This window comes from Squalius cephalus, assembly GCF_949319135.1.
Source record: "Squalius cephalus genome assembly, chromosome: 3".
Taxonomy (NCBI): domain Eukaryota; kingdom Metazoa; phylum Chordata; class Actinopteri; order Cypriniformes; family Leuciscidae; genus Squalius; species Squalius cephalus.
Window position 1 is genome coordinate 20,810,508 of NC_137124.1, and position 17,848 is coordinate 20,828,355.

At 38.9% G+C, this 17,848-nt stretch overlaps 1 protein-coding gene across 4 annotated transcripts in view; it reads right to left on the reverse strand.

The window, feature by feature from the left end:
- The window catches only part of rnf111 (ring finger protein 111), a 39,180-nt gene extending 22,839 nt beyond the window's left edge, over window positions 1-16,341 (reverse strand). For 3 of the 4 annotated variants that reach the window (XM_079866739.1, XM_079866737.1, XM_079866736.1), the window contains exons 1-3: window positions 15,876-16,303; window positions 6,257-7,242; window positions 1,431-1,557 (exon numbers count right to left, since the gene is read on the reverse strand). In XM_079866739.1, coding sequence (XP_079722865.1) covers window positions 1,431-1,557; window positions 6,257-7,160 — 1,031 coding nt within the window. In that variant the 5' untranslated portion in view covers window positions 7,161-7,242; window positions 15,876-16,303. Of the gene's footprint in view, window positions 1-1,430; window positions 1,558-6,256; window positions 7,243-15,875 lie in introns of all 4 variants that reach the window. The other variant, XM_079866738.1, reaches the window with a different exon arrangement.
- Between the last annotated feature and the right edge of the window lie 1,507 nt (window positions 16,342-17,848).

The following is a 17,848-nucleotide window of genomic DNA, read 5'->3' on the forward strand; positions in this document are numbered from 1 at the left end:
ACTTATTAAAATATGGGAGTAAGCAGTGTTGCGGACATTTCAATCTTTTCTATTCAGTAGTCCTTTTTGTCCAGCACCTGCCAGATGGTGGGATGTGCACACAATAATCTTAACATATAAGGATCACTTATGACATGCATTGCGAACACTAAGCTCTGAAGGATTTTATTTTGACATTTGCGCTTTTGCGGTGTCTGAATATGCCTTCCTTACTGTATAGTAGGCGAAAAACTGTATGTGAAAAGAGTAGTATGTCCGAATTCACAGGCCCGCCTGCTTTCCTGTGACCAGCACATCCTGAACGTCCACTAAGAAGGCCAGCACGCATTACAACAGTGGCAACCATAAAATTACTTATTTATTATGCTGTCACAGAGGTTTATGGGCTTTAGTGAACACTATGGGATAAAACTTGCAAACATGTGAATAAACAGCCTGAGGAATTACTCATCCAACTCTAAAGTCTCAACGATTCAGGTCCTGCAAAAGAAAACACCACCACGATCAACCTCCAACGCACAGCCTACAATGACGAAAGTTCTGTATTCGACGGGCTTGACTGAATGACTTTGCTGCCAGGCGTGTGGTGGCGTCCGGTACTATTTCTGACAGCCGTTAAAAAAGGTAATAGAATCAAGAAATGATTCTCAGCTTAGGAACAGACGCCTCAATAACAATTAGGAGTGATGTGGGACACTAAAACCAAATCAAGCAATGGGAAGAGGTGACGCAGTTCGAACAAAACCATATCAGATGTGATTGAGTTTAGAGCTTCTATCAGATTTCAAAGGGAAGGCATGCTGAGAGCTCCGTCTGACATAGTTTGGGCAAACCAAGTCAAAATACCACAGGCTTTAGAGTTTATTAAATGGATACGGCATGTAGCAAGCTTAAAACAAATTGAATCTATATACAAAGTTTCTGCTCTTCTGTGAATTCAATGGAAATCTTTACAGAACTCAAGCAGAGGCAGTGTACTAACTCCTTTCACAAGAATTTGAGAACATCCTGCATGTCATAAGACAATAATAAAAAAAAAAAGAATTCAGGGAACTGAGAGAACCTTGTTTGATTTTGGTACACAGAAAGAGGAAAGGAAGAGAGGGCGTTCTCTCTGATATGGGGATCATCCTCAAAGTACACAATAACAGCTGGAAGCTTAGTGGAATGCCTTCATAACACTGGAGACTGCCAGCTTCATGTCTAAACCCAGATGTGCCCTCCCATCTGGACTGTGGTACCAACAGCTCCTCACTGGGGATTTCAGAGAACTGTAAACAGCCATGAACCTCAGTGCAGTTCAGATGAGTTTCATATAATGACATATGAAGAACATATTTATATCTGCTTCACCAGACGTTTAACAGCTGTTCTCTGCAAATATTACAGTACTTGCTCAAATCCAGCAGCAATGACTTGAGAAATCTCACCTGAAGGCATCTCCAACAGTTACGATCTCCACTTCACTGTCCGTGGAGGTGACGTTGATCTCCTCACTGGCAGGCACTGCAGGTGCAGGAGTCGCTTCGATCACAACCACGTCCTCATCCAGGACACCTAATAGATAACATGCTCATTAATGCTAACATTCAAGCAACAGTGCACTGAAATCTACTTGTAAAGAGCAAATGTAGACGATTCAGAGCACAATTATGTATACAGAACAGGAAGATGAAGAGATGTAGCTGAGCAATCAATAAACTACCCATTTTATTTCCAGTAGTATACATTTAGCCTAGGCAAGTTTCTTTATATAGCACATTTAATGCACAATGGTAATTCAAAAATTATAAATTAAATAATTTGATGCAACAATGCAAGCTACTGCACATGCTAAATCTGTATTGGATGATTCATTGTTGTTTAGCATGGAGTTACTAATATCACCAAACAGAATTCCAAAACTAATAATAGACAGTGTTTGAAAACAACAACAACTATAATAAAGAATACACTGCAGTGGTTCTCAAACTTTTTGACTCCAGGGCAGGCAGGGCCATTTCGATGCCCTACGCAAAAATCCCTATTTACTTAATATCCTTACTTATTTTGCCTCTACAATACACAGTGGGCCATATTACACAATCTGCTCATTTTACGGCGTGATTTGAGTTCTTGGCTGCCAAAATTACTGCCCTAACAGAACATAGGTTTTGTGTACTTTTTACAATTTCTTTAAATTGGACTTTGAACTTATCTTTACTACATGGTAAAAACATGTTATCTTGCCAAAGCATTGACTGAGCCCTTTGATCAATGGTTTTGTTAAGCACTGCAAATGCAAACTTTACATGCAACAATCAGGCAGTAATTGACTGCACTCTGATCCAATGGCTGATAGCCGGTCTATCTCTGTTGTCCATTTAGTCATTTTTGGTCCATCCTCTCAAAAGCATCAAATTTCATACATGTACTAAAAACAATAATCAACATACTACCAACACAGCATAAAGTGATGCCCATATCTTATTGCTTGTAATTAGCGGTCACTGAAAATCTTTAAACCTCACATATGATGATGCTTGACGTCACAAAAACCTCCAGAACTAGAATCAGTGAAGGGCTCCTCTGGTAAAATGTTTGTTTTTGAAGTATAACCAATATACATGTTGCATATTTTAAATATATCTAGCAAAATCCCCGCAGGTTTTTGACGAGAAGCACATATACACACTACCATCAAAGAGATTGGTGGTCATATTCTGCCTCGATCTGTACTTTTGTAGTGTTATCTGAGCTCCCCAAGTCTTCTGAAAGCAACACTAGGACACTCATTAATCTAGAGCAGAAGCAATATCAGCCTCAGTAGCTACAGCTGTTTAATTGATGATGGTTTGGTGCAGCAGTGGAGCCAACCAATGCTTCAGGCAGGCGTGCTTGTGTGTGTGCCGGAGAAACTAAATGTAGGTCAGTCAAAGATGTGCTTTGCAGTGTGCCGACACAGGCTTTTGTAGTACAATCATTTATCGCTCTTCTGATTGGCTCTCCTGCTCAACTTCTCATTCCCTCTTTAACTCGAGCTCTGCCTGGATTTGGTGTCAAGAGGCCCAGGGTGTGTTTCAAAATAAAGCTCACAAACATAGCTGGTACATGTTTCAGTGCGACAAACAACTTCAAGCTCCATTTTCTACAGAAAATCACATCCAGAAATGCATGAAAGAGACATTTGAAAAACACTGAACTATTACAGTAGTGATGTGATCCCCACACAGTTTACAGTAAAAGATGAAAAAAGACTTAATTGTGGTTCATTATATCAGCCTTCCAACATTTTTTTTTTTTTAAACACGAGTCAGAATCAAACCTTTGCTTCTCTCAAGAGCACTGTGGCACAAGTTAGCATGTGCACCAGTTGCACAAATATACAATGTTAAAACAACTCTGCTTCAGCATTGTAAGGTTGTTGTGCTGTACTATCTGTGTTAGGCATGTTTGTGCACTGAGGCAGAAGCTCTTGGCTCCGGAGATTCATCATCATTCTCTGGGGTGTGTTGTTAAGGTCGGCTCTCCCACTGAGTGCTGCTGCTTAGCACCTCGGCTCTTGCCCCGTTCCCCACGCTGCCCACAAGAACTGATCACACTACCAAACATAACTTCAACTTACAGCAGTAAACACACAGCCATATATAGTATGTTCAAACGTGCACTACCACTCATAGTTACAATTCTGCAATCCTGTAGAAATGTGCTCTCATAAATGCGTTCTTTGTTTAATGTCATGTTTAGCCGTAGAGCTGCACGATTCTGTTTATTTCAAGAATTAATTTTTTGTTTTGTTTCAAATAGAGATCGCAACTCTCCCACGATTCTGAACTGACAACTAAACAAAACAACATGTACTTAACTAGAGGCGCTGACAAAATGTTAACTGCTGCAGTCTATTTAAAAATGTTTCATTCTCAGATAGCACATGTACATCGCAGCGACGTCTATTTGATATCTGGAAGACGTTTTTTTTTTTGATTGTTTGCAAATCTGCAACGCGTCAGACGTTTCCTGTCAGATAGATTATAATACCGTTTATATCAATGCACATTGTTGCTAACGCATCTAAAAAAAATAGAGAATAGAGGACGACAGAGTGAGCTGCTGCAGGAAAAGTGCTCTGATCAAAGTTGTCCTAAACATGGCACGTACTTCATTATTAAGTGATTCAAACTAACTCATTAGCATACATTTTATTAAAAAAAGAAAAAGAAGTTTTGTTTTCCCCACTGCTAGGCCTATACCAAAAGCATAATGAATCATGACTTCAAAACTGATGTACATTTGGAATAGTCATTGTTGTGTACTGCTACACCCTTAGAAGTGATGTAACAACAGGGTTCCTCCTGCAGAACTAAAGTAAGACATGACCTATGGAAACCCCAGAGGTGAGATGGAGAGATGCTCTGATCTCATCCACTCAGTCATTTCCAAAGAAACGACCCAATAACTCTTTATTAGGTTCAGTTTAGTGTGCCAACTCAAACAACATGAATACTGATATTCTGATGTCTTTTTATGTTAAAGATCGCAATATTTTTTTAAGAGATTGAATAAGAATTTATTCTTATAAAAAAAAAAAAAAAAAAAAAAACTTTTATAGAGATTGTAATCAAAAAGTACAAATTAGTCAACAAAATACTTAGGAGCCAAGCATAACTAGAAATATCTACATTCATTAACAACATAAAATAATAAAATTCATAGATTTCGTCTAACTTCTAGGCTATGTCTTATCCAGGTCTGAAAGGCCTTTTAAAAGTCACAGATATTTCTAACCACGAGGGATCCATCTCAACCAATGTATCTGCCTTTTTAGACTGCTACCAGTATTTGAGTGTTTTTGAGTGGCAAACCACTCACATGTACATCTGTAAACATACTGGCATGGGGGAGTGGAAGGATGAGAGAGAGAGAAAAGATGAAGCACTAGGCCACTAGTTATGTATAGCATGTTCTCCTCTGATGCATGCTTAGCTGCAGAAGATATTTAAAACATTTTAGCGGTTTTATGGTATGATGTGTGTATGTTCAATCGAGTGGTTTAGATCTCCGTGAGAGGAATGTGCAAGGTTTAGCTATTCTTTCTTGGTACGGTAGAGAGAGCAGTGGCAGAGTGTTAGGTGAGGACTTGCTGTTGCTCAACAGGAAACTCAAACATTCTGCGGCATGTAACACGCACGGAACAGCTTGTTGATGCACTTTTCCATTTTATCCTCTGTAGCCATCTCTCAAAAACAGAAGTTATGGCCATAACATTATAATTGCATTCAAATATGCACAGTAATGACCAATAAAGAGCCATGGCTTTATAAGAACTATAAAACACAACTAGCCTTGTGAACAGAGCACATTCATTTTTTTCATTCGTAAACAAAATGTTTGCCTGATAAAATGGCAAAATAATTACAGTAAATATTAAACTTTACATGTTTTTTTTATAGAATGTAGCTACTTTTCCCCACTGTGTTTACATCTAATTTGCCAGCTGCCACACAATCTTAAGGGGGAATAAAGGAATGAGACTTGCTCAGATCAGCAATATTCAACTCAACTTGAATAAAAAAAACAATCAAGGACAACAGAAGTAGAATCCAAAGGATTAAAAAGAAACAGATCTGCCATTTGTGTTTTCAGAGGGAGAAAGCATACAAAAAAAAAGCCCTTTAAGCAAAGAGAATATAAAAATATTCTCTCTTATGCTCACCAAGCCTGCATTTATTTGAACAAAAATCCATTTTAAAATGTAATATATTCCTGTGGTGACAAAGCTGAATTTTCAGTTGCTTCAGTCTTCAGTTTCACAAGATCCTGTAGAAATCATTCTAATGTGGTGATTTGGTGCTCAAGAAATAATTTTATTGTCATCAAAGTTGAAAACCTTTTCTTTTTTTTTAAGATTATTTGATGAAATCTTACTGACCCCAAACTTTCAATATATTTATTCATATATTGAAAAAAATGTCAATCCTGGATGCTGAGTGTTCAATACAGTGTTCCAGCAGTGTTTTACTACACAGCTTCAACCTGTTCAACACCTGTGGTGGATCGTTGTTTTTGGTGAATTGTGTAAATATGAAAAGTATTTACCTAAAGGTGTTTCTTTAAATAAATACAAAAAATAATTTTCAGAGTCAACAGGAAAAGAAGAGAAGCCAATGTTCTCATTCAGTCACAATATGAACAAACCGTGTGCTCTTTGTGCCCTTCCTACAACTTCCTTTAAAAACAGTATGTAATGATGTTAGGGTTAAGGTAAAAAGCGATTTACCTGAGGCCACAGCCGCATTGCTGGCTTGGCTGCTACTGCTGCTAACATCCACGTACAGCTCATCCTCTGCCTCAGTGGAGGAAGGGGAGGAGGAGTCAGAGGTCAGCTCCTCACTGGAGCTGCTGGTACTGTGCAAGAGGGCGTACTTCTTCCGTGCGATCACCTCCCTCTTCTTCCTCTGCAGCAGTAATCGCTCCTTCTGCTTTGGAGTCCGCTGGGCCCCGCCTCCCGCCCCACCCTTTACAAACCGCTTTCTGTGCAACGGCCTGCGTGAGCTGAGACATGGACGTTTCACATGATTACTTTCTGGCTCAAGTCGAGCCCATTTATGCGACCTGCTGGCACGAGTCCGGGCGAGCAGTGGCCTCATGCCTACTGCCGTGCCACCCACTGCACTGCCGGTGGAGGCCGAACCAGGAGCCTTGAGCTGCTGCTGCTGTCTCACTGTCATCAGCCCGCTGTCCTCCTCTGAGCTAAGAGTGTCCGAGTCACCAAACCGAAGGCTGGAGGAGGGCGAAGAGGCACAGTCACTCAATGAGGACTCTGGGTTCCTCTCGTCCTCGCTACGTGTCTCTAGCAGCAAGGGCCTGTGGCGGGGTGGAGTAAGGGCTGCCTCACTCACTGGCGCTTCCTTCAGAGAACAATACGACGGCCCAGGCTGCTGGCTCTTGCGCTTTTTGCGTCCCGACAAGCCTCTGTCACAGTCCCTGCGAACTCCAGCATCACGTGAAGGCCGGTGCCTGGTCTCGGCACACAGCGGAGAAGGGAAATCACTTCCTGCCTTGCCAATCACCTCCATCTCAGCGGGGAAGCTCTTAGCTGTCTCCATTGGTTCGGGGTTAGCCAGAGGCCCCTTCAGGGGCTCCTGCTTACGTCGTGCATCAGACGGAATCTCACTCTTCATTGCGACTAACCCACAACGAAGTGCCACCAAGGCTCAATACGCTGAATCCTAAGGTTCCATTGGAGATCCAGCAATCCTACAACTGAAAAATATAAAACATATGCACAAAATGAGAATATTGTCCCCAAAAGACAAAGAAATTATTAAATCAAGACATTACATATATATATATATATATATATATATATATATATACACACACATATACATACATACACACATATTAGGGATGCACAATATATCAACCACATATCGATATATCAACCACAATATATCAACCACATATCGATATCATATCATATCATATCGATATCATATTAATCCGATAAGAAAATTAGGCCGATCTATCAAAGCCGATAGATAATAGATTATTTACTTCAGTTGCGAGATGCTAACTGGAGCCGTTTACCTCCAGTCTTTGTGCTAAGCTAGGCTAGCGGTGGGTGCGTCAGACAGAGTTACGGCACGCATGGAGATGAGAAGGGCATGTATGGACTTATCTAACTCTGGGGGATACGGTGAATAAGCTAAAGTCCCAAAAAGTCGGCGTGTTCCTTTAAAATATCACAAGGTGTGGAGAAATTCCAGTGAGGAAAAGAAAATCATGTCTATTCTCAAACATGAAACAAACACAACAGAACTATTCACACGAGCACATTTAAATAAAAGGATTAATTTGATACACTACTCCACGTTACACAACTAGTTACTGACCTAATGCAGACTAATATAGACATAGCTAAAGCGGATTTATATCATCTTGGTCTGATTGGAGAAAAGTTTACTTAAGGTAACGAGAAAATAACTGGAGCAGATGGTGCTCAATTCACCCTTGGCTGGGAATTTGACTGACAGACGATCTGACCTATCATATTCCACCATACGCCGAATCCGCCATTTTGTTCGACAAAGCAGTCAGGAGAGATAGTAAATTAATGTCAGTGGATTTGAAGTTGAAAAACTGTGTTTCTTTCTGCTGTTGAAACAACATTTCTTCTGATGTTTATTCATGTTTACTTGATGCTACAAATTAATTAGAAGAAAAAGATGATCGGTTCACGAGCAGCTTTAACAGAGGCGCTACAGCGACACATTAAAAAGCCACAAAATGGTATTTATTGTTTAAATTTCTTTAAAGACAAAATTTGAAAGTTGAGACCGTTTCATATCAACAGTAACCTGCTCTGTCCTGTCTGTAAGCACGTTGTCAGTGTCCTCTCTGCTCCGCAATGTATTTTTCATTGCGTGAGAACATGATGTGTGGCGTGAGAGCAGCATGGCTTGTTGGACGTAGCAAAAGTAACTAAAGGGGGTTAGCGCTGTAGAGCTGGGGAGGGCTCAGGCACCCTCTGCCCTGCTTCCTATCATGATACATGCCTGCCGAAGTCATACGCTAATTTTTAATTCATCCTGCTCACTTTACGACTTAATATAGTCTAGAAAATCCAGAGGAATATTTTGGTGGGGCACTGCCCCACCTGCCCTTATAGATGAGCCGCGGCTGCTACCTACATTATAACAAGAGAAGTACGTATGGGACAACAAGCAGTCCACTATGTTTCCAATGCAAAACCTAGCTCTGACTTAGACTTGAACATTGTTTTAGAAGCCATTTCTGGCTGTTATCCAGGCAGTTCTTGTTCGCGCTCTAATAAAAGAAAGGAAATGGTGACTAAAGAAAGGTCATCTCTTACACTGCATAGACAGAAATGAGCAACCGTACACGTTTTAGGAACGACTTAATACCTCCTGCAAAAGACTAAACGCATAAATCTACCATGCACAGGATAATGCTGCTAAGGGTCATTATTTCCCACCCTCACCTATAGTTTTCCATTATTCTTATGATAATAGCATAGGAAAAGAGCAGCCCACATCTCTCACACAATGTGACGCCTAATAGTAGAAAGCTGTTTGTTGTTTTGCATTAAATGGTGTTCAATACAGGTGTATATGAAGAGCCTCTTCATCTTGATCCTTATATAATGCAGTTATTTGGGCTGAAGCAACCTAATTAAATCCCTCTCAAATTAGGTTCCTGCTTGCTTGCATAATGGGTATTTATCCATCACTGCCCGTAATTTTCACAATCATTACCAACGTCCACAAAGCCTCTTCCTCCTTTCATTATGAAAATCTAACAATTCAGCCATTTTATTCATTACCTCTTTTATTCTCATCTCACAACCATCTTTCCCTCTTTAATCAAAATCTCGCTGTGTTCCGATCACTCTTCCATTCACCAGAATCCCATTATGCGCTAACATTTCTTCAGCCATTCCTAATTAACATCTCGGCACCCAGAGTGGCACCATGCCCCAAACGCCTTCACAAAAGCCACAGTAAGGCCCAGAGTTCCCTTACCTGTAAATTATGAAAGCAGCCATCTGTTTCATAAGGCATATAGTCTCTCTATTTAAGTCAACTTCTCTGTCTCTGGTAACAGTGTCAAAGAGTTACTTTCCTGTATTTAGTTTAAAGACGAAACATTCCAGGAGTTAATATGGCCACAGTTTGTGTGTGCTTAAGGACAGCACATCGACCTAACATACAAATTAGAAACAAAACTTACAAAGAAAGGATTGCCCTGCAAAACGTACTGCCTCTTACAATGAAAGGACTATAATAAGACTTTTTAACCATGTATAATTTACTATACTATGCATACACCATTTAGGGGTGTGAATCGTCACTGGTCTCACGCTTAATTTCGATTGTGATTATCAAGTCAACTATTCGATATCACAATGCATCACGATGCGTTGCTATATTACTGCACATTTCTACATTTTCGTCAATGAATACAACTAGTCAGATATATAAACTCCCTTTTAATTTTATCTGCTCCAACTCCAAGAAAGTACACTTCCTGAATCTAATCAAACAAAACTTTAGTCTGAACACAGCAGATGACAGGAGCATTTGGAACTAATAAACACTAGAAAAATTCTAAAAGCGCACAAAACTGTCAAGTAGTGTAATAAGTTACAACAGCGCACACGCTCGCATGCACACACGCACTCGCACACACGCAAGGTCGCACTCTCACGCTGTAAATGTTTAAATAGTGGGTGGATTTTTTATTACTCGCTTTAGTGTTTCGCCTCCCTACGTCATTTTACGCTAGTGAGACAAGCGCATATGCGACAAATGAAGCCAGAGAAACGTCAGGCTATAGGCTAACGTCTATAATCGATTATGGTACATTAGGCCTACTGCATCGATGCAGAATTGTCCATGTCGCAGAAATGATTAATTTCAACACCATTATGTTATTATTGGTATCATAAATGCCTAGAAATTGGGTAAATAAATAATGGTCTGTATACCATTTAAACGTTTGCAGTTTAGGCTGCATTTATTTGATCAAAATACAGCAAGAACAGTTATATTGTGAAATATTATTACAATATAAAATAAGTAACTGTTTTCTATTTTAATATATTTTCAAATGTAATTTATCTCTGATATCAGCATCATTACTCGTGTCTTTAGTGTCACATGTTCCCCCAGAAATCATTAATATGCTGATTTGGTGCTCAAGAAACATCTAGATTTTACCCCAAACTCACTGAAAGCAGTTTAACTTGCAAACACTGGGTGCAATCAGTGTATAGAATATTAATATAGCCTAGACTAAACATAAATTAGAAACCGTTGCTGTATCAGAAAGGTGAAAACCAATAAGAATTCAAAGGATTAAAACCCCTACAAAATGTCCTCCATAAAAGTAAACAAAGTCAAGTGCCCAGTAACTGCAGTCAAAATGTTTTACTGTAACTATAGTAATATTGTTATTCTATCAAGACCACTAACTTTTATGACCCACTGACATTGAGCAATATCCAGTTTCACAAAAGCAAACCAAGAGAAACCCTCTAATAACCCATACAGTCTATAACCTCAGAAAACATCAACCTATGCCTATAAAGATGTGAATTTATAAAAAAAGGGGAACATTGAGAAATATTTATAATCAGAAAACACACACACAAAAACAGGTTTTAAAATGTATCCCTGCTATAAATATTATTGTTACTGCAAGACTCAGATTAAACAAGATGAGGAACCCAGACTTGCACCACATAAAAACATTAGGCTTCTATTGCATGACTAAACTGATTTATTAATTATTACGTTTCTTAGCACAATTTTCACTCTTCACTCCATCATGAAATAAGAGCTCAAATAGTGTTCATCGTTGTCTCTGAGCTAGACTGCTCTCCCAGGCTCCTCTGAGGCTGATCCTGTCAACCTGTGATGTACCACTGTGCCATACAACAGAGTGCACCACATCACCTCCATATGAAGCGGCCCCAGAGGGCCCCATTGCGGCAGTGCCTCTTGACGCCAAGGTGGATACAGATTTCAGAAGATAGGGGATTTTAAGGCACTGTTTTAATTCCTTCCCCAGGGATCGCTGTGTATATCTATGTTAAGTAGCTCCACCATAAGCAATAGCATGACACACAGCCCAAACGTAAGAGAATAACTGTAAATATCACTACAAATTCACCACACAAATCAAGGTTCAGAGGCAAAAAAGTCAGTAACTGTTTAAGTGAAAGAAGGTTTTTGCAGTCAATACGCAATTAATAGTAATATATAAATATTATACATAATAAATACATTATCATCAGATATTATATTATGCAGTCACTGTCTACCGTCACAGAAGACTTTGATGTAACTGCTTTTTCAAGTATGAATTGGGGATTTTTTTTAGCAACACATTCAACTAAAAAGATTAATTTTGAATACATTAATCTGCAGTGGCACTACCCTATAACTAGATACTGTAATGGAACATAACTAAAATATAATGAAATATAGTAAAATACATGGACAACAACATATATAAAAACAGAGGATTCGTGGTTCATTTCTGACTGGATATGCTTAAGACGTCAAACATTTATTTAATCAAGCTCCAAAAAACATGCCTCCAGAGCAAGACATGGATGAATAGTTTTACATCGTCGCACCATAAACCACTGACATTCAATTCAAGCAAGTTTGCGTCTATAAAGAAACAAGTGGATGGTTTATTTTAATGGCATCCCGGATCGCGTTTGGAGAAATGCATGTTTGTTTGGAGCATTTTGTTTTGTCACAGTGAGGCACATTTGAGGCACAGTGTAATAGAGTTTGCAAAGAAATTTTTGTTGAAAGATGAAGCAACCAACTGTACTGGATCTAACAGCATGCATCACAAACCTTAAGCAAACGATTTCATAATGCTTTGTCTGTAAATGACGGTTTTATACGGATAATGTAGGGCTGGAACGACGCGTCGATGCAATCAATTAGGCTGTTTATGTTCATCCCTAATCATCTGTCATGTTCTACACTACAACTCTAGAGCAGAGGCTAATGGCTAGTATGGCAGCGCCGCTAATATGGTTGCGTTCATACAGCGTTTTGTTTTTTTCAAGCGTGACAATCTCACTTTAGAACCGAACTGACAGGACTCACAACTGCATCCTCTACAAACCTGCGCTGAATGAATGGAACCGCACTGGATAAGGCTGTAACGATACATCATTATATCGAGATATTGTTGATGTAAATTATGTGATTCGCGATATAGAGTTAGTTTTTATCCAAGACTCAGCTTATTGTATGGTATAATTCACCCAAAATTTTAAATTGTCATCATTTACTCACCCTCATGTCGTTTCAGATATAAATGTTAAATATAATATATAATAATGCAATGAGGGAAACCATTTTTTACACCGTCGCTGAATGCGGTTGCGAGTCCTGAAAATGTGCAGGCTCGTATTAAGCGGCAATGCCATAATAGCCATTAGCATTTGGCACTAGAGTTTTGTTTCGCGTGAAATCGGGATGTCACAATACCACCAAAAGTACAGGATACTCGATACCAAAGTCAATGCCACGGTAAAAAACAACAACAATAATACTTAAACATGAACTTATTTTTATAGATATTTTTTAAAAAGAAATTACAATCATCTCACCAAAATGTTTGCTCACTCAATGTAGCCTATTTGTGTTTTTATGAGTTAATTTGTTCCAATAGTCAGTAATAAAACAAGAATGAATATACACGAAGCAGTAACATAAATAAATACAGTAGAATAAAGATACAAATTAATCAGTGCCGTACATTTTTATTAAAGCCTTATTAAAGCTTTTGTTGATTGATTATAATTATTAATACAGACAGACAATAGTAGACAGTAGCAGGTTTTAAAGGCTGCTGTCACTAAGACCTGGACGAAGATAATATGCTGTTACACATGTTGTTCACATGCACATAACCAAAGTAAATATTTGCCAAGATGGAGATTTTGACATAACTGTGTGTGTATTTTAATGTTTATGTATAGGCCTAATAAGCTGCGAAAATCTGACACGCGAGAGGCGGCTATTTGTGTGCGCTTTGGTTGAGCACGCACTGACTGAAAATGGTCTCTCAGAGAGTGTGCGAGTAGTACTTTGTTTAAAATCACTTGAATTTATAAATTGGCACGATATATAAATTGTATTGCACAGTGCAGATTGCTTGCAGAGCAAAATCAATGTGGATACTAAGAATCCATTTGCGCATTTTGAGAGAGAGAGATTGAAAGAGAGAGAGAAAAGACGAGGTACCGCTAGCCTGGCTAACGTCAGACCTCTTCTCATTGAGACGTGGTCTGGGAACCACATGTTCATTTTCTCGTATTTGAGGCGTGGTTTACGAATGCCCAGAGCCGTTTATTGGGCGCTACGAATGTCTATCAAATGCGCCTGTACGTAGCTCATAGCCAATCGTTTCAATTATATCAGATGTCGTATGTAGAGCGACAGAAATTCGACGAGGAAGAAGACTAAATAAACTTGCGTTATAAACTACTTAGAACACTATCTAAGGCTGCATCGAAAGTTAACTTCGCGTCTGCTGCCATGTTGGATCCATAGATATAAACAAACTGCTTCGGTGTGTCGCATAGACGTCGTCATCGTCTTGCTGCTCCCTCCCCGTTCTGTGATTGGTTCCCTTTTTGAGGGGAAAATCTGGTCCATGGTATCCAGGCTGCCTAGCAGCGTGAATAAAATCGCGCTGCGCTCAACGCAGCATGGGGAAACCCAGGCTAAGGTACCGCAACACTGTTTATGAAATTACGTCTCACAGAAACTTTTTAAATTACTGATTTGCTCTGATAATCTGTTTGGTTTCAACCTACCTGCTATAGTGCATAAATGTTCGGTACTGTATAAAAACAAGTACCGTCACTCTGGAATTTAAATGATACCGACTTGGTACCGAAGTATCGGTTCTCATGACATCCCTTGTGTGAAACTTGACAGAGGATTAGGGATGAATATAAACAGTGCGATGCGTTGTTCCAGCACTGGGATAATGTTTTTTAAATACTGACTCACGTAGACTAACACTAATAGGGAGTGGAAGTTTTACCGTTTCCTATGCAATGACGTTAGCCAATCATAACAGTGGGAATTTACTGACAAGCCTTAAAGGAGCCGTCCCTTAAAAACGGATTGTTTCAGACAAAGAATCAGAATGATGTTTGAAAATGATTATTTTTTATCATTTATAAGCACATTTTTTTGTACAAAAAAAAAAAAAAAAAACTTTATTAACATTATAAATGAACCTAAAGGAAAATCCATGTACTGACCCCTTTAACAGCCCTGCATCATTATTTTCAATTGTTCTACAATTTAAGAGAATTAACTAAAAAGTATCATCCAAACAACTGTGACAGAGAGTCATTTTCTCCACAATGTTAGTTTAGCTGGAAAAGACCATTAGTAAATATTGAGAGATCAAGCACAGATTACATTAACAGGTCTTAAAGAAAACACTAGTTCTTTCACCAAGCATGATGTCTTATGTTGCAAAGCAGAAACACTTTATTATTAATACATACAAATGAATCCTTTATAGAGGCATATATTATATTATATATTTTAATGAGCCATTAAGACAAATGACAGGAATAGCATTTTCATATCTGGATGGAATATGAAGATTACTGCAATTGGGAGCACAAGTAGTAACACTGCATCTTATTTGTAAGGTTTTGTTTTTCAAAACAGATGATGGAAGTGCACCGTGAACGAGAAGATTATTTGAACAAATCACTGAGGAGTAGTTTGAGCCATGGTGGCATTAATAATCTCTTTTCAGATGTCACTGCTTTATGGGAGTCAACAGCACATATGTCATGCTCCCAGAGGGGGGCACATTAAAAATGATATTGTAAATGCAAAGACCGGAATCTGATCCAGCTGGCTGTTCAAGAAAAAAAGAGCTGCTGACCAATTCCGTCTCAAAATGGCCAGATGAAACCAGCTTCTCCATTTCCAATCAAATAACAACGTCGATTCAATAACAATCCAATAAATCATAACACAAAGGCAACGAGGGTTTGATAAACAACAGAAAAAGAAAGGCACCGATGGCATGTTGATGCTGTTGCTCTCACTTCCTTCGACACATCAGGTGACAGCAATACAGATTATAAATCACATCCTTAAAACAGACATCTAAGACACGTTTAAACAAATAGTGACAGCTAATGTTGTGTATCAGTAGCCCATTGGGCCTGGATGTGCTGGGACAAACACACTCTCTACTGAAACTGCTAGCGGCGGGCTATTAGCCTCTCCAGTTACTCAAACAATAGCTCATACCAATTGAAATTTACCATTAAAACAAATATAAACAGAGCCACTTACCTCTTTACACGTCGGAAACCTATCCCTCTTGGACTTAAACCCTTTTCCAGTGTACAATTTTCGTCGACAGAAGTAGAAAAGTATTGGGGAAGCGAGTGAACGTCAGCGGAGGCTTGTGTGAAACTGACAGTCAAATAGCTAAACCCGGAGAGGGAGGGAGAGAGAGAGAGTGAGAGAGAGAGAGGCCCAGCGCTTTAGCCTCCCCGCTAACGGACGGATATTTCGACGATTACGCTTTAAGGGTATGAGAATACGCACGCGAGTTACAGTATCACACGTTTAACGTCACGGCGAACTAATCGTACGGAGAGGACATTTAATTTAGCGGTCATATATGTTTCGAATTCCTCCCCGTTTGCCCTCGGGTGCGAGTCCCCATTCCTGCCTATTCGCGGCGTCCATTAGAGCGCTGCTATGTGTGTGTATGTGAACACAGCCCTGCTGCTACGCACACACACGCGCGCGAGCGAGCATTTCGACATTTTACGACATTCTCGCATCCTTGACGACTCTCCGGGACAACAACATCGCCATAAGGCTTGCCGAAAATGACAATATATTGTGAATAACCGTTAATGATCGTAGTGGTTGACTACCGACTCTTGTGAATCTATAGATATTTTAGTGCAGTTTATGAATGCTGACCAATATGATACTGTGTTGTATTAGGGAGTTGGTAGCCTCATGCTCTCTAGTGGCAGAGTGTGTCAGCGCTTCATGTACACATAAACTGAAGGTGCAAAATAAGCTTGTATGTTTTTATGCAGTTTTCGTTATTTAAATATAAAAAATATAGAAACAACACAACAGAATTGGCCTTAATATCACAACTCTCTGGTAAAAGCAATATTACCGTTTTAATGATATTAGTCTACTGATTAGGTACCAATTTCGATTCTAATGTTGTTTGTTTTTGAGAAGTCAAAGGTGACAAAACCTCTTTTTGTTTTTATGTAAAAAAAATAAATAAATAAAAATCCCGTAATCTACTATCAACCCATTGAATATGGTGTATTTCAGTGTCTCGAATCTTTTGAGCCCCTCATCAAAGATTCGTTCAGTGTCCATTTCTGGAGGTTACGCTAGGTGGCGACAAGTAATTATTTTTTGTGTGTGTTCTGAACTGACTCAACATGAGTTATGCACTCATAAAAACATCTAGGATAAAAACTCAGAAAAAAACTACTTTCAGAATATGTTTAACACTTTTAATGTCATTTTTCTAACGTACAGCGGTCATTTGATTCAAAATGGAGTTAAGCATGAGTCAGAAAATGGAAATGAACATGATTCATTCACTTAAAAGATTTGTTCATGAACGAATCCCTATTTCAGGTGTGCTTTCTCATTACATGGATGACAAGCATGAATGTTCCATTTATTGTGTTTTATTACAGAGGTTCTAAACCTTTGGTCTCCAACAGTATTCAAAGACCCAAATGGCTTTTCCATTTGTTTGTGAGTTATTGAAAGAGAGTTTTAAAAATAATATTTACTCACAATTTGTACCCCTTAAAAAAGTTTGGCATAACTAGAAAAATCTATATTCATTACACATGGAGTCTTACAATTTTATTTTGCATGACTTTTCTAAGGCCACATTCACACAGCAACAGAATGTGGGTTTAAATCCCCAAAACCCACTGTTTTGCTTTATTCAGAGGCAAGCAATGGTCTTATATTCAAAATGTTTAATTTTAAAAATGCCCAGTCTTTAAAAATTAAAGGTCCTTGATCAGCAGACACTATTATCAACAACATACTAAATACATGACTATACTCAACTAATGATTACTAAGGGAATCAAGTCAAACAACTTTTAAATTAGTTCAGTTCAGTGTCGTCGTGTTTTACACATAGACTGTAAAAAATTACAGAGCTACATGTGAAACCGGAGATGATGAGGGATGATTGAAAAGCGTCCCTTCCCTTTTCAACCAATCGAAGTCGAGTATTCCGTGAGGCAGTGACCA